The sequence below is a fragment of the Salmo salar genome, chromosome 21 (genome assembly GCF_965601325.2).
Source record: "Salmo salar chromosome 21, fSalSal1, whole genome shotgun sequence".
Lineage (NCBI taxonomy): Eukaryota > Metazoa > Chordata > Actinopteri > Salmoniformes > Salmonidae > Salmo > Salmo salar.
Window position 1 is genome coordinate 16,523,386 of NC_138311.1, and position 18,243 is coordinate 16,541,628.

General features: G+C 42.7%; 1 protein-coding gene across 1 annotated transcript in view; it reads left to right on the forward strand.

Annotated features, from left to right (window-relative positions):
• scn1laa (sodium channel, voltage-gated, type I-like, alpha) overlaps positions 1 to 17,809 on the forward strand; it is a 41,615-nt gene extending 23,806 nt beyond the window's left edge. The window contains exons 15-27 of the mRNA XM_082966993.1: positions 87 to 260; positions 393 to 749; positions 869 to 1,366; positions 7,881 to 8,013; positions 8,205 to 8,359; positions 8,645 to 8,818; positions 9,021 to 9,143; positions 10,444 to 10,713; positions 10,883 to 10,936; positions 13,673 to 13,810; positions 13,958 to 14,062; positions 15,305 to 15,575; positions 15,670 to 17,809. Coding sequence (XP_082823119.1) covers positions 87 to 260; positions 393 to 749; positions 869 to 1,366; positions 7,881 to 8,013; positions 8,205 to 8,359; positions 8,645 to 8,818; positions 9,021 to 9,143; positions 10,444 to 10,713; positions 10,883 to 10,936; positions 13,673 to 13,810; positions 13,958 to 14,062; positions 15,305 to 15,575; positions 15,670 to 16,835 — 3,618 coding nt within the window. The 3' untranslated portion in view covers positions 16,836 to 17,809. The remainder of the gene's footprint in view (positions 1 to 86; positions 261 to 392; positions 750 to 868; positions 1,367 to 7,880; positions 8,014 to 8,204; positions 8,360 to 8,644; positions 8,819 to 9,020; positions 9,144 to 10,443; positions 10,714 to 10,882; positions 10,937 to 13,672; positions 13,811 to 13,957; positions 14,063 to 15,304; positions 15,576 to 15,669) is intronic.
• The last annotated feature ends 434 nt before the right edge of the window (positions 17,810 to 18,243 follow it).

Sequence of the window (18,243 nt, forward strand, 5' to 3'; positions counted from 1 at the left end):
TTTGCCATATCACTTTAAATCGGCCATTTTAAGCACATGACATGTTAATTACTGTTGTCACTGTTCTTGTGTGTTGTTTTACTCAGGTGTTCACGGGTATTTTCACAGCTGAGATGTGTTTCAAGATTATTGCTTTGGATCCATACATTTATTTTCAGGAAGGCTGGAATATATTTGATGGTATCATTGTCAGTTTGAGCTTGATGGAGCTTGGCTTGGCCAACGTGTCTGGAATGTCTGTCCTCAGATCATTCCGATTGGTAAGAGAATCGACACTCCAGCACTGCATCCAAAATGCTGCATGTTCAGTCAAAAATCACTGTTATAAAAGTAGACTGTCAACATATTGGAATAGAAATGAATATTAATCCCATTCTTATCTTTGTATCCAGCTGAGAGTATTCAAACTGGCTAAGTCTTGGCCCACACTGAACATGCTGATCAAGATCATTGGTAACTCAGTGGGGGCCTTGGGTAATCTCACCCTCGTACTGGCCATCATCGTCTTCATCTTCGCCGTGGTGGGCATGCAGCTTTTTGGGAAGAGCTACAGAGACTGTGTGTGTAAGATCTCTACAGACTGCACACTGCCCCGGTGGCACATGCATGACTTCTTCCACTCCTTCCTGATTGTGTTCCGGGTGCTGTGTGGGGAGTGGATCGAGACCATGTGGGACTGTATGGAGGTGGCTGGTCAGAGCATGTGTCTCATCGTCTTCCTGATGGTCATGGTCATCGGGAACCTAGTGGTACATTTTCAGCTCTACTGTATCTCTGTATGACTGTTAACAACACTGTTAATCCACCGTCAATCAATTACAGTAACTTTAAACCATCAGTTGTGTGTGTGTGTGTGTGTGTGTGGCAGGTCCTGAATCTGTTCCTGGCCTTGCTGCTGAGCTCGTTCAGTGCTGATAACCTGGCGGCCACGGATGATGACAGCGAGATGAACAATCTGACGGTGGCCATAGGCCGCATCCACCAGGGCATCGCCTTCGTCAAGGCCTTGGTACGTCGCTCTTTCCAAAGCATCTGTCTGAGGAAGAAGAAGAGGAGCCTGAACGAGGACAAGACCCTGGATGACCTCCACAAAACCATGGGGACCAACTGGAACTCCAACCACACCACAGTGGACATCATGAAAGAGCCTGAATACATAAAGGATGGCAATGGCGCCACCAGTGGGTTGGGAGTGGGGGTGGGCAGCAATGCAGCAGGGAAGTACATAATGAATGACAACACTGACTATATGCCGTTCATCCACAACGCCAGCCTGACCGTCACGGTGCCTATCGCTGTGGGAGAGTCGGACCTCAACACTGAGGACTTCAGCAGCGATTCCTCGGACATAGAAGAAAGCAAAGAGGTGAGCATGATTCTATGTGGAACAATGTGGAAGTAGTTCACAGTCTGAGATTCTTGTACATAGTTTGAAATCAAGTGATGATCTAGGTTAAGGATTTGAAAAATAGACAGCGATGTTATGAGCTTTAAAAAAGGACAGTGATGTTATGCAAATCTGCTTGTTTGCTGTTGTTTGTCCACGTTATCTAACATAATTACATTACTATCACTCATTAGATATTATTGCACTGATGTAGTATCTGAAAATCAGAGGAGGCTGGTGGGGGGGAACCATAGGAGGACGGACACATTGGAATGTAAAAAATAGAAAGGAGTCAAACATGTGGTTTCCATTCAATACCATTCCATTCATTCCATTACAGCCATTACAATGAGCCCATCCTCCTATAGCTCCTCCCACCAGCCTCCTCTGCTGCAAATTGTGACAGCCAGAGCCAGGTGATGGTCAAATGTAATCATAGTGTGCTTGTTTGTCACATTAGAGCTTATAAAGAGGGGATTTCTGGCCTGCCACACGCTGTTCACTCACTGGGGTGTTAATCAATTGTAGGTTAGGGAGGTAGAACAGCTGCAGTGACTCACATGTACCAGGGAGCTAACATAAACACTCTCAGGGCTGTATTTTAACAAACCTAATGCAATGGTGAGTCTTAGCGCTGGCGGTATAGGTTTGGGGAGGTATCAGAAATATTTTTGGCTGTTTTCACAACTGGAATTAGTAGTAGCTAACGGTGGAGCGAAAGGGTTGGGTTTTGATGAATAAACAAGTTGTAGGTGTGTCAAGGCTTGAACCCTAACTGGCCAATCAGAATGTGCTCCATGGCTAAATATGTGGTTACTTCAAGATGTGTTTTTATGGTCTTTTATGTATTGCGTTGTCATCAACTCCAATTCCAATGTTAGTCCGCTATTGCCTAATTTGTTAAATACTCTACGGAAACAAAATAACAATATGTATATAGGCCTAGCCCATCTTTGCAGTCCACATTGTAACAAGCCTAATTGCATGGCTTCAACATGGAAATATATTGTTCAATTGCATTATGTCTGCCATGTCTGAGCCATGGAATTACCAAAAGTTGTCAAGAAACAATATTAAATTCACTATTGATAAGGCTTCAAAAGAGAGTCAATAATTCTATCAAATTCTAATCAAGACAAAACAGCAACTTGTTTTAAATACTGTAGGTTATGTCTAAATACAGTGACAGGCACCATAATTGCTCCCCGTGTGCATATAATATTAAGGCAACTCAGACAATGGAGGCTTTTACGCACATCCAAACTTTCCACAGAATCTGGACAAAGAACCAATATAAAGAGAATGTCCACTGACCGTTATGCTGTTCCCAAACATAATGCTTTATAAACATTCACACTTCTCCAGAAATAGCAGACGGCTCCTAAATTCAAATCAAATCAAATGTATTTATATAGCCCTTCTTACATCAGCTGATATCTCAAAGTGCTGTACAGAAACCCAGCCTAAAACCCCAAACAGCAAGCAATGCAGGTGTAGAAGCACGGTGGCTAGGAAAAACTCCCTAGAAAGGCCAAAACCTAGGAAGAAACCTAGAGAGGAACCAGGCTATGAGCGGTGGCCAGTCCTCTTCTGGCTGTGCCGGGTGGAGATTACGGGGTGCTCGTACAGGGCAGACTGGGCTGTGCAGGGGCCTGATGGTAGCCGTGCGTAGAGCGGGAGTTGGGTAGCCTGGTCCTCGGAGGCGTACCGGCGACCAGATGCGCTGCGCAGGCATCCTCCTACCAGGTTGGATGCCCGCTCTAGCACGGCACCTGCGAGGGGCTGGAATAACGCGCACCGGACTGTGCGTGCGTATGGGTGAGAGTGCGCTCCTCAGCGAAACATAGCGCTCTCCACCCCATACGCTCCTCCATATAACCACGGGTAGCTGGCTTCCGGCTCTTCTTACGCCTAGCCAAACTACCCATGTGCCCCCCCAAAAAAAATTATTGGGGGTGCCTCTCGTGCTTCTCCCTCAGCGCGTACTTGGCCTCGTACCTCCGTCTCTCTGCCTTGGCTGCCTCAATTTCCCACTGCGGGCGGCGATAATCCTCAGCCTGGTGCCAAGGTCCGGCCCCGTCCAGAACTTCCTCCCAGGTCCACTTCTCCCGCCAGTCCAACTCGAATTCCCTCTGCTCCTTCTTCTGCTGCTTGGTCCTTGAGTGGTGGGTGATTCTGTCACGCTTGTCGTTGGAAATGGAGGACCAAAACGCAGCAGGTACGTGAATGCTCATCTTGATTTTTAATTATCTTCAAAAATGAACATACAAAATAACAAAGAACGAACAATCGACAAAAAACAGTCTGGTAAGGCACAAGGCTATACACAGAATAATCACCCACAAATCACACACAAACACACCCTAATATATGGGACTCTCAATCAAAGGCAGATAGACAACACCTGCCTTCAACTGAGAGTCCCAACCCCAATTAACCAAACATAGAAACACACACACTAGACTAACCATAGAATACAAACACAGACCATCAACCAAAAACCCGGAAATACTAAATCAAACACCCTTTACACAAACACACCACCCCGAACCACATAAAACAAATACCCTCTGCCACGTCCTGACCAAACTACCAAAACAATTAACCTTATACTGGCCAGGACGTGACACAAAGGCATGGATTAATTTTTCTGTGTCATTTTTGGACAGAAAGTTTCTGATTTTTGCAATGTTACGTAGATGGAAAAAAGCTGTCCTTGAAACAGTCTTGATATGTTCTTCAAAAGAGAGATTGCATTGGATGTGAGCTGGACATTCACCATAAAGCCAGGATGGTGAATTCAAAATTGTTATTTGTTACATGCGCCGAATTAGTTTTTTAATCAAATTAAACAAAAAACAAGATGTCCAGTTTTTTTTCAAACAACAATAGTTGTAAATAGCTTGAGGTCAGAAGCGTGACATCATAAAATCGACAGGATAAAAAAGACAATGGATTGCTGTTGAACCAGCCTTCGCTATAGCCTACACTCTTAGAAAAAAGGTTCCCAAAAGGGGTTTTCGGTTGTCCCCATAGGAGAACCCTTTTTGATTCCAGGTAGAACCCTTTTGGTTCCAGGATTTTACCTGGAACCAAAATGGTTCTTTCTGGAACCAAAAAGGGTCCTTCAAAGGGTTCTTCTATGGGGACAACCGAAGAACTCTTTTAGGTTCTAGATAGCACCTTTTTTTCTAAGAATGTATAGGCCTAGGTTAAGGGTAGCCTATTGAAGGCTTGGTTTTTAATCATATGAAATGGAAAACAAGCAATTGTTATAGGAAAAGAAATACAAGGGTCACCAGCATTATCTGATCTCTCGTTGCACGAAGGGCATATGGCCCAAAACGGGAGCTGGCTAAAATATTGTAGGCCTAAACAATACATAGATTAAAAGGTGATGTCCGCTCACTGTTTTACTGCTCTCAAACTTGATCTTTTAATAAAGCTTTGATGATTAAGATGTATTTCAAAGCAGTCTCACGAGCCAAACCCTTTAGAGATAGGTTGTGCTTCCATGCCATTACGAACCGCAATAACGCTAAGACCTGTTTTTTTCTGGTCTTAAATCTCTCGATATGCACTGCATGAAATGATCACTTTTTATCCTGGGGACATAAACACTTAGTCCCTCCAAGACCCTTATCACAGTTCTAGATCATTTACAGTATTGATGTCAAAGACAGACATGTAAGTCGGGGACATTTCGCAGATCTCATGTTAGGCTTGGGCCATTAGTGATTACTTTGACATGTTCCTGTAAGACTCCGATGTCTCTACGCCTTTTGGTTTGACTGTCTGGCAAAATGGAGCCAGAGACAAATAGAATATGAATGAGTGGACGAAGACCGATTCAGATATTGGCTGCGGTGTGGTCCTCTATGGATACATTTGCTGTTTCAGATAAGTAGAATGTTCCATTGCCGTGGTCATGCTGGTGCACTTAACCCACGCTACATGGCAAGCCGAGTATGAGCATGTGACATTATGGATCCTTATACCACAAGCCTTTAATGAGGAGAGGCCACAGAGACAAGAGAATCCTCGTCTTCCGATGCCATTATGTGCCATTTAAATCGGGAGTGTTCTGCGGCTACATCCTCTTCTTTAGGGCGCTTTATTTGCATTGAGTTGTAAAAAGTCCCATTTCAGCTCTCACTCTCCCCCAGAACATGGTGCAAATTGAGTGCCAACTGTCAATTAGTATCTATGGTAACATTGCAGTCGTAAAATGTCACTGTGTTACAGTTTTATTTTGCTGATGTTGTTGTACTGTGCTGTTTGTGTTGTTATGGTACTGTAATTACTGTTTCTCGTTTAACGATAATGACTGTTGGAAATTTGGTGAGCTTGTAAATGTACTTTTTGAGATGTTAATATGTGACTAACTTGCTTTGCTTCCGTACAAGGTAGCATGTGGTACAGTAACTTACCACACTTAACCCCATTTGTTATTGCAGCTGTTTCACAGACGCTCTCAAGGTTTTCAATGAGAGGAGACTTGTAAGACCACTTTATTGTACATAACACTAACCATGGACGTTGCCTATTCCATTTTCCAAAAAAGAACAACCTTTTTATTAGATTGATCATCTTTGTTTGTTTCTGCTTGATCATACTTTACTCCCTACTTCATTTTTATATACGTTCAGCAGCCGTTCTGATGCTGCCAACCCTGATAATTTTAAGGCTTCTTTGCAATGGTTTCTTTTTTTTTATGAATGAGCAACACCACCATTTTCATCCACTGATCAACCCATGATTATTATTAGTTTTGTCCCTTTAGTTTGGTTTCGTTTTGGGGGATGTATTTTTCAGCAGCCAGAGATCACCTGGAACTTTACAAATTTGACTTATATGCTGTAGAGTAATGGAAATTGAAGGTCAAAATTTATTGGAGGAATGGCTCACAGCCCAAGCATTTACTATGGCATTTTCATTTGGCAAATATGATCCATAATTGAATGATGAAAGCAGGTGATTACAAATGCTTGTTTTTAAGAGGACCATCATTATTTCAATCAGCTGGGTTTCCAAAATGAATGTTGTTGCTAGTAGGCATACCGTTATTAATGATAGTGCAGGTAAGAATACAGGACATACTACACTCAGAAAAAAAAGAGTTACAAAAGGGTTATTTGGCTGTCCCCATAGAAGAACCCTTTTTGGTTCTAGGTATGCCAAAAGGGTTCTACCTGGAACCGAAATAAGTAAGTTCAAGTCCAAAAGAGGTGCAACTTCTTGAGCTACTAACAGATAGTAGAGTATACTGTATGTGGAAATGAGAAGATATCGTAGTGCCTACAATAGTACCTAAATTGAAGGTCAAACATCTGGATGATTGCAGTAGCTTAGTCAAACGAAGTATTCCCAGCGCATATATCATCGTAGCATGCTTACATCATTCACCATTCTGCATTAGCTGGGTTCCATGACAGCTCAGTGCTACTGTACTCCCCAGAAAGGCATTAACGCAAGTCTGCTCTCAGTTCAAGGCTGTTGGAAGACACACCTAGTAGAAAGATACAAAGTGCTTGAGGAGAGACGTTGAATAAGCTTAATTATTGGAAAAACTGGCACATCTTTGAATATTGCCAACAGTATTAGATGCTTGACATCATTGCATGGGGAGGCTGCTATTCCTTGCAATCCAGCACACCTCTCCTAAAAGCATGACCTATTGGTCACATCCACATGGTTAGCTGATGTTAGTCCTCTAGTTCTTACACTGTATTTGGAAATGTTCTAAGCGCTGAGTTTTCTATTCTATTTTCTATTAATTGTTTCCCCAGTATGATCACATTACTCTCTCAAGTTATCTTGTCTCGGGTGTTTAATGCGTGATCAGGTGGTCCTAATCTGACACTAGCCTGGAATGCGGACTCCTTAATGCCTGTCTTGGTTAAAGTGCACGACACTGTTATATCTGCTGTTAAGCTAATGCAGGCTACCCTCTTTTTGAAATGACTAAGGCTTGTCTACTGCTTAGCAACTGGACATATGTGTTTTCATGTCAATGAGGAAAATGTGAAGGGGAAAAGACCAGTTTGTTTGGGTCAAAAAGTCCTGGACATGAAAATACTGGAGCACACATGTTCTATAATTTAGATCACAGGCTTGGTTCAAACATACACTTTTAGAGAACGCATGCCATATAACTAAAGTGAAATCATTTTTACCTACAGCACTTTATTAAGATACAAAAATATATTTCAATAGTGCTTATGCATGTGTTAGCCTGCAATTTGACTTTCCAAACTATACGTGTCTCATCTTCTATGTCTGTAGGTAATTTTGATTTTGATTCTGCATGAAATGATATACAACTCTAGACAAAGAGACAGACCCTGTGAGCTTACATATGGCAGTACCCTTGCATCACTGGGTGACCCATTGTAATGAGGCTCAGTATGTCAGCTCCCGGGAAGATGCTAGTGTCCCAAGCCCTGTCATGGGTGTGCTGTGCTAATGTTGCCTGGCTTGACTCCCCTTGCAGCAGCTATCTGAAGACCATCCGCTGAGCTCCTCAGAGGGCAGTACAGTGGACATTAGGCCCCCAGGTGAGGGAGTGGGCTCGGTGGACATGGAGCCTGAGGAGTCCATGGAACCTGAAGGCTGCTTCACTGATGGTGAGAGATACAATAGTCTAGGTCTCAGGATGTGGGTATCGTCTTTTGCGAACAGCTTCAGGCATTACAAGCTGGAACCCAGAAATAGAATGGATAAGATCAGAAACTAGAAACACAAGACACACATATTTGGGAAAGTAAGTTAAATTGTAACATCTGTCCCAATTATCCTACATGTTGTCTGCTTTCAGGATGTGTCCGCAGATTCCAATGCTGCCAAGTGAACGATGATGAGGCCAAGTGGAAGATGTGGTGGACGTTGAGAAAAACCTGTTTTAGGATAGTGGAGCACAACTGGTTCGAAAGCTTTATCATCTTCATGATCCTGCTCAGCAGTGGAGCACTGGTAAGTGGGGAAGTAATGATTCGGGGAAGGATCTAAGAGTATGACAGAGGGGGCTGGCAAATTCTCTGACCCTTATGAGAAACTACAAAGGAGTAGAAATGCAGTACCACATGCAGCTGCTCTGTTGTTCAACGTGCTCAGTATTGTGTAATAGAACATTCTGTGATCCCTTGACACAGAAATAACTGGCAACACATCTGATGAGGCAGCAGCTACTATTCTAGTGTGTGAGATTACTGTGGTGTATAGGACGGGATCATCTGATTTGAGTGTGTTTACGTCAAGGCATTTGAGGACATCTACATCGAGAAGAGGAAGACTATTAAGACTGTGTTGGAGTTTGCAGACAAAGTCTTCACCTACATCTTCATCCTGGAGATGTTGCTGAAGTGGGTGGCCTATGGATTCGCTAAATACTTCACCAACGCTTGGTGCTGGCTGGACTTCCTCATTGTCGACGTAGGTCTTCTTTTAAAACGACCTTTTCACTTGCACAAAATATATGTAGTCTGGCGATGTTCACAATTAGCTTGTTTTGAGACATTGCCTTGACGTTTCAATGTAGAAATGCTTCCTGGTTTAAAACATATGTTTGAGGCCCAGGAGAAAGCCTGTGCCAGCAAGTCCTTCGTCTCTTCTCATGGCGTCATTATGTTTACAGGTGTCTCTTGTCAGCCTTGTGGCCAACGCCCTGGGCTACGCTGAGCTGAGTGCCATCAAGTCCCTGAGGACTCTACGAGCACTGAGGCCACTGAGAGCACTGTCCCGCTTCGAGGGCATGAGGGTAAGAGTCATCAGACCAGATCCTGTTGCTTCACCGTGCAAATCATCACAGCCTTTTACCAGCGTGACATCAGCGCCCTGCATGGGCACAGAGCTCTGTAGTCAAACTAAGGTCCACTGCAACCCAACAGCTGGAGAATGTAAAGTTCACTCACTCCATGCATGTATATTTAGAGTTACCTTTCCTCTCCTATTCCTCCTTTTCCAGCTATATGTGTTTTCAGCAGGGTTGGTGTCAATTCCATTTGAATTCCAGTCAATTCAGAAAGTTAACCAAACTCCAATTCCAAATTTGTCTCATTTAAAAAGCATTGAAGAGAATTGGAATTTCAGTGTACTTACTGATTGACTGGAATCGACCCCCAACCCTGGTTTTCAGGATGAGAGTTTCCATCAGTCCCACTGGCAGGCCATGTGCACTCATCAGAGGATGTCAGCGTTATTGAAAACGAATCAATAAGACGCGGAAAACGCATTCACTTTACTTAAACAAAATGTAAACAAACGGAAGTCTTGGAGGCTACTGCACTGAACCATCTTAAAAATGTATGGTACTCTCACTGGAATGCATATTTTACGGTGCAATACAAGCTCTAGCCAGGGGTTTGGATGCTTAGGTCATATGTGCAGGATGGGTGTCGACTGCTATAATCAATGTAGCTATTATCGATCAGATTCTTGCATGTTGTGGTTGGCTAGATTTCCACCAGTACTGTGACGACGGTCTCTCCTCACGTGGTTGTCACTGAATTCTCCCATCTGTATGACTGACTTCTCATTGCTTCACTGGCTCTATATTGATGTTCTCTGAAACGGTACTGTGTTTGGATGTTGCTTGCTGCGGGGGACTGCCTTTAATGTGAACACTATTTATGTGTTTTGTATTTTTATTTACAGTAAACAAATTATGTGACTTCGTCCTGCCTCTACAAGGTTTTTTCTGTTTCGTTTTTCCCCCACTGTAGCCTGAATGTAATTCACTAAAACGTAAACATAGCCTACAGTATCTCCTTTACAGATACATCCCCCCTCTTCTCCTTATTCTTTCCTTTGCTTCTCACCTTGCTGTTGTCATTGTTGTTAATAAGCTGTGGTGTTAGTGATTCTTGTGTTGAGTTTTGACTGACGTGTACACTGCCATTTAAACACTTTACTCATGTGTTTTCCTATTTTCACCATCACCAAAGTCAACAAGTAGCCCACAGTATTTCTCGTCAGTTCTGAAAATGATCATCGTTACCCAATGAGATATCGTCTATGCTCCTATATCTGAGACTGAGGCCGTGTGTGAATCCTTACAGGTGGTGGTCAACGCTCTCCTCGGAGCCATCCCCTCCATCTTCAATGTGCTGCTGGTCTGCCTCATCTTCTGGCTCATCTTCAGTATCATGGGTGTCAACCTGTTTGCAGGGAAATACTACCATTGTGTCAACATCATCACACAGGAGCGCTTCAAAGTTAGAGACGTAGCTAACAAGACAGAATGTTTGGCTTTGGAAGGTGCCTACTGGAAGAATGTCAAGATCAACTTTGATAATGTGGGAGCAGGCTATCTGGCACTGTTACAAGTGGTGAGCTGCTCTCTCTCATATCACCAGAAATATTTTATTGACAGAGAGTGGACCTATGTCAAAGGTTTTGTACCAATTCCGTGTGGGCAGATGAGTTGTGTGAGGGCGACGTCCTTCTGAACTAGTGTCTTAACTACTAAGTAATAACATTTTCCTTACTTTCTCTGAGGCTACATTCAAAGGCTGGATGGACATCATGTATGCAGCTGTGGACTCTCGCAATGTAAGTATTTTCAGGAATACCTTTCACAAGGTATTTCAGACTAATGGCTGATTGTGTTTGCACATTTTCAATTGATATATCATAGTGTTGTTGTTTGTATGATGTTGTTAATTAAGTGACAATACCTGAGAAGTTGGTGTTTGGATGATATATTGGCACGGGTGTTGTTAGGCACGGGATGAAGTCGAGTGTCGGCAAACCGTGCCAATACCAAAGACCGGCTTTGAGGGCGTTATCACTTTTATACAACGGGTTACCAACATATTCAAATAATGATTGACATATTTTCATAAAAAATCGTTATTTTGATAAATTTATTCAAACAATTTAATCCTTCCACAAGATATAGTCCCGACACAAATCTAGGGTTGCTACCCAAGCCGGCTGGACGTTCGTTCTATCGGTTCGGTTGCTAGAGACGTGACCCAGTTGTTCAGTCTTTTTGTTCTATATCTAAGGACACGACCCAGTCGTTCGTTCTAAATGGTCCATTGCATACTGGCTGGCAACATTTTTATCCCTAGCTTACTAACTAGCCAACTACGGCTAACTTACAGTCGCTTCAAAAATTGCAGCCAGAATAACAACAAAGTATCTGCATTTGCATTTGATTAAGCTGTTTTCTAGAGACATTTATTTGGATACATCTATAACAATGATCTAATGAGGCACGATTTTGATTGGCATAGAAAATATTCTCACTCGTCAGGACACTGTTGTTCAGAGGAGCTCGCCAACAACACAGCTAACACAATCACTTCAAACTGAAGCTGGAAAGACTAGCTGCGATTCTTTTTGTCTGACCTTTTTTCAATTGACATGTCTTTGTACAGTGTATCCGGAAAGTATTCAGACGCCTTGACATTTTCCACATTTTGTTACGTTACAGCCTTATTCAAAAATTGATAAAATTGTTTTGTTTTTCCCTCATCAATCTACACACAATACCCCATAATGACAAAGCAAAAACAGGTTTTTATAAATTCTTGCAAATGTATACAAAAATGTCATCTGAAATATAACATTTACATAAGTTTTCAGACCCTTTACTCAGTAATTTCTTGATGAATCTTTGGCAGCGATTAAAGGCTCAAGTCTTCTTGGATATGATGCTACAAGCTTGGATGGAAAGCGTTGCTGCACAGCTATTTTCAGGTCTCTCCAGAGATGTTTGATCGAGTTCGTCCGGGCTCTGGCTGGGCCACTCAAGGACATTCAGAGACTTGTCCCGAAGCCACTCCTGCGTTGTCTTGGCTGTGTGCTTAGGGTCGTTGTCCTGTTGGAAGGTGAATCTTCACCCCAGTCTGGGGTCCTGAGTGCTCTGGAGCAGGTTTTCATCAAGGATCTCTCTGTACTTTGCTCCGTTCACGATGCCAGGTTTCCTCAAGATGTGACGCTTGGCATTCAGGCCAAACAGTTCCATTTTGGTTTTATCAGACCAGAGAATCTTGTTTCTCATGGTCTGAGAGTCATTTAGGTGCCTTTTGGCAAACTCCAAATGGGCTGTCATGTGTCTTTTACTGAGGATTGGCTTCCGTCTGGCCACTCTACCATAAAGGCCTTATTGGTGGAGTGCTGCAGAGATGGTTGTCCTTCTGGAAGGTTCTCCCATCTCCACAGAGGAACTCTGGAGCTCTGTCAGAGTGATCATCAGGTTCCTGGTCACCTTCTTTACCAAGGCCCTTCTCCCCCAATTGATCAGTTTGGCTTGGCGGCCAGGTCTAGGAAGAGTCTTGGTGGTACAAAAATTCCATTTAAGAATGCATTGAAGGTTCTTGGGGACCTTCAATGCTACAGAAATGTTGTTGGTACCCTTCTCCAGATCTGTGCCTTAACAAAATCCTGTCTTGGAGCTCTACGGACAATTCCTTTGACCTCATGGCTTGGTTTTTGCTCTGACAACTGTGGGACCTTATATATACAGGTGTGTGCCTTTCCAAATCATTTTCCAATCAATTGAATTTACCACAGGTGGACTCCAATCAAGTTGTAGAAATATCTCAACGATGATCAATGGAAACAGGATGCACCTGAGCTTAATTTCGCATCTCATAGCAAAGGTTCTGAATACTTATGTAAATAAGGTATTTCTGTTGTTTATTTTTAATAAACTTGCAAAGATTTCTGAAAACCTGTTTTCACTTTGTCATTATGGGGTATTGTGTGTAGATTAATGAGGATTTGTTTTATTTAATCTATTTTATAATAAGGCTGTAACATAACAAAATGTGGAAAAAGTAAAGTGGTCTGAATACGTTCTGAATGCACTGTATTTATTCATAAAAATGATACCAGCTGATTCATGATTTCGACTGGCTGAGAAACGCTGCCTGCCTGTCTGTCTCGTCCCGGCTCCCAACACATTCATTACTATGGGGCAGCTGGAGATAGAATTTGAATATTGAAACAATGTTGCAAATGTCGGAGAGACAGACAACAAGGTTTAATCAAATCTCTGCTGTTGAAAATGAAATGTTAGCCTTAAAGGAAGGTGAGATAATGTCTAGATGCTTTTTATAGTGGAGATCAAGTTTATAAAGTGCCTGGCTGGGCTGATGAGACAGTGGATTGCGCAGTCAAATGGAACAGAGTAAATAGGCATTTTAACGTCATAGATTTAGCCAGTGGTAACTTGTGGAATAGACACCGGGTGGATTACGGTTTTAACCAATCAGCATTATGGATTAGACCCACCCATTGTATAATGTATGGTAATACTATGCTATTCTATTACAGTTGGAAGAACAACCCGTCTATGAAGTTAATCTGTACATGTATATGTACTTTGTGGTATTCATCATATTTGGATCCTTCTTTACACTCAACCTCTTCATTGGTGTTATTATAGACAACTTCAATCAGCAAAAGAAAAAGATAAGTATTTCATGTTGTAGTAATCAGGCAATGATACATGCATACATTTTCTCTGATTTAAGGTATTGATGATTTTCTCCCCTCAATAATGGACTAGAAATGTATAAGAGCTGTAGGAATTTAACTAGGTTTGTCTTGCCTCTTTACTTTGGAGGTCAAGACATCTTCATGACAGAGGAACAGAAGAAATACTACAATGCTATGAAGAAGCTTGGCTCAAAGAAACCCCAAAAGCCTATCCCTAGGCCAGCGGTAAGGTCATGCAGCCTGGCCTCAAAGCCATACGAAGTATACGATACGTATTTTTCTGCACCTCGAAGACGTATGGTATGTACTAATGGTCTAGTTACTTTAGACAGAAACGAAAGTTGGGAGGTTGGTCGGGGAGGATGGGTGGATGTATACCATCTGGCAATCCAAAGGTTGCATGTTCGAGTTGCGTCGGGGACAAGTGTAGCATTTTAGCTTCCCCGCCTCCTAACCCTTTTCCTAAGCTTAATCACATTTTTCTCACCTTTTACATTTTTCTCCTAATCTTTGTCGTTTTAGTTCTCGTAAACTTATACGTAAATTATCCTAACATTTGTCGTTAGCTCTTCCAACTATCACGTTTCAGGTAAGACCCAAATGCAGACTGTGTTGAAGTAACAATGTGTATTACAGCAACAGGGGGTCAATAATCTCAATAATCAACAGGGGGTCCATTATCTCAACAGGGGTCAATAATCCAGGGTAGTGGCAAAGGCACAGGACGGCAGGCAGGCTCAGGGTCAGGTCAGGCAGAGGTCGGTAATCCAGAGTAGGGGCAAAAGCACAGGATGGCAGGCAGGGTCAGGGGCAGGCAGTGTGGTCAGGCAGGCGAGCTCAGAGACAGGACAGGCAAAGGTCAAAACCAGGAGAGTGAGAAAAAGCGAGACTGGGGAAAAGCAGGAGCTGACACAAAACGCTGGTTGACTTGACAAACAAGACAAATTGGAAACAGACAAACAGAGAACACAGGTGTAAGTACCCAGGGGATAATGGGGAAGATGGGCGACACCTGGAGGGGGGTGGAGACAAGCACAAGGACAGGTTAAACAGATCAAGGCGTGACACCAACCACCAATGTAAATTCTCCCCGAAATGCTCCTTTGTTGTTACAGCGCAACAAGTAAACCTGGTTTTCAGAGAAAGATGTATAATGCTATAAGTCCTCCAAGTGATTGATAAGTTAATTCAATTAATATGCTATTGTACGACCGGGTAAGGCGTATGATACTATACATCCTATAATTTGTATGATATTGTACGACCACTATTTCATTAATCATGTAAGCTAACATAACATAATATATCATACCAATTGGAGGGAACAAATGAACACCAAATCCAAATCCTATGAACTGCCCTGAGAACAGGTTGGGTCATACCACTCTTTAACTTGTTCATTGTTTCGTGAACCTCTATGTCTACTTCCTGGTTTCTCAAAATGCTTCTTTCTTATGTTTCCTCCAGAACAAGTTTCAAGGATATGTCTTTGATTTCATTACAAAGCAAGCCTTCGACATTGTCATCATGATTCTTATATGCCTTAATATGGTCACCATGATGGTGGAGACGGACGAGCAGACGGACGACATGGATGAAATTCTCTACAAGATCAACCTGGTGTTTATTGTCATGTTTACCGGAGAGTGTATTCTGAAGATGTTCTCACTCCGCCAATACTACTTCACCATTGGGTGGAATGTATTTGACTTCATTGTTGTTATCCTGTCGATAATTGGTAAGATTTTTCACCTATTGTTCATAATTGTAATACTGCAATTTGACAGTCTGCTTTGGGGATTATTATGTGTAATTATTCTCTGTCCTTTCAGGTATGTTTCTGTCTGAACTGATAGAGAAGTACTTTGTTTCACCAACCTTATTCCGAGTCATTCGACTGGCCCGGATTGGTCGCATCCTTCGCCTCATCAAGAGTGCCAAGGGAATCCGTACACTCTTGTTTGCTTTGATGATGTCACTTCCTGCCTTGTTCAATATTGGTCTCCTGCTCTTCTTAGTGATGTTTATCTATGCCATCTTTGGCATGTCGAACTTTGCATACGTCAGGAAGGAGTCTGGGATTGATGACATGTTCAACTTTGAGACATTTGGCAACAGCATGATTTGCCTGTTCCAGATCACCACGTCAGCTGGCTGGGACGGCCTGCTGGCACCCATCCTAAACAAGAGAGAGCCAGACTGTGACAGCCGTAAAGAGCACCCAGGCAGCAAGTACAAGGGGGGAGACTGTGGGAACCCCCCTGTAGCCATTATCTTCTTTGTGAGCTACATCATAATCTGTTTCCTCATTGTGGTCAACATGTACATTGCTGTCATCCTGGAGAACTTCAGTGTGGCCACTGAGGAGAGCGCTGAGCCCCTGAGCGAGGATGACTTTGAGATGTTCTACGAGGTCTGGGAGAAGTTTGATGCACGGGCCACCCAGTTCATGGAGTATGAGAAGCTGTCTGACTTCGCTGATGCCTTGGACCCCCCGCTACGCATCTCTAAGCCCAACAAGATCCAGTTGATCTACATGGATTTGCCCATGGTGAGTGGGGAGCGCATCCACTGCCTCGACATCCTGTTTGCCTTCACCAAGCGCGTCCTGGGTGAGGGCGAAGGCTTGGACATCCTCCGGGGTCAAATGGAGGAGCGCTTTATGGCCTCCAACCCCTCCAAGGTGTCCTACGAACCCATCACCACCACGCTACGCCGCAAACAAGAAGACATGTCTGCGCTGGTAATTCAGAGAGCTTTCAGACGATATCTGCTCAGACGTATTGTTAAACGGGCCTCTGCCATGTACAAAGAGAAGATGCTCCTTGATAAAGAGGTTCTCGTCATAGACAAATTTAACGAGATCTCTACTTCAGACAGAACTGACATGACACCCTCCACAGCCTCTCCCCCATCATATGACAGTGTCACAAAACCAGAGAAAAACAAATATGAAAAAGACAAGAGAGAGAAGGAGGTGAAGAAGAAAAAGAAGTGAATGGATGTTGGGAAGATGCAACGTAGACGTTTCATTTCGTGACAAATTGTTTACAGCCTTTGAAGGTGACTAATGTGTCAAGTGGACCTTCTTCTTTGGTGTGGATATCTATGCCAAACTGACAATGCTTACTTGAGTCTAAATGTAAGGTTGGTGTCTAAAACGAGGTAGTGACTCACATTCTTAGGCTGTAGGGTGACCCATTGTTCAGATAAATATTTCCGTGGGGACAAAAACAAATAGCTGCCCGCTGACAGGTAGAAAAATTTGTTATGGGTGTTGTTCCGATCGGAAACATTTAGTTATGTTGTGCCCTGTAACTTCTCTTGCAGCCAGTACTACCAAGGCTGCATCCAGTGTCTTGCATTATAACTGCCATATGATTTACTAACTTATTTTTCTTACGGAATCTTGTTTTTAATCATAGGTTGATTGTGTGACTATATTTTTTGTAAAGAGTTTTTTTTGCTGCAAAAAGAGGGGTTTCATTTATTGCTTTAAAGGTAGTCTTGTTCACTTTAAATGTTCATACGACTTGACTACTCATGGCGACCATTATTGCTGCAGTGCAGTTAGTGGGATTACTGCAGTTCAATCTAAATGTAGACCTGCATGAAGGCACTAAAAGGTTTTTCATACTCTGATGAATCGGCAACATTATTACATGTTTACTCACACTATTAAGTGTGTAGAAATATTTCTCCAGAGCATACAGTCCAAATACCATTACCACCAATTATTATCTACCATCAGTTTCAGAACAATAACATGGGCTATAATGCCTAACCCTATCTAGTAGCACATACTTGGTTTTCCTGCTTTCATTCATCAGAATCTACAGTACAATACAGAATACATGAATCTTTACAGCTGGTTCACAGAGTTGATACCCATAGTATTCATTATCCATCTCTTCTGTCCAGCTTGTACAGTGAGGGAAAAAAAGTATTTGATCCCCTGCAGATTTTGTACATTTGCCCACTGACAAAGACATGATCAGTCTATAATTTTAATGGTAGGTTTATTTGAACAGTGAGAGACAGAATAACAACAAAGAAAACCAGAAAACCGTCGAAAATGTTATAAAATGATTTGCATTTTAATGAGGGAAATAAGTATTTGACCCCTCTGCAAAACATGACTTAGTACTTGGTGGCAAAACCCTTGTTGGCAATCACAGAGGTCAGACGTTTCTTGTAGTTGGCCACCAGGTTTTCACACATCTCAGGAGGGATTTTGTCCCACTCCTCTTTGCAGATCTTCTCCAAGTCATTAAGGTTTCGAGGCTGACGTTTGGCAACTCAAACCTTGAGCTCCCTCAACAGATTTTCTATGGGATTAAGGTCTGGAGACTGGCTAGGCCACTCCAGGACCTTAATGTGCTTCTTCTTGAGCCACTCCTTTGTTG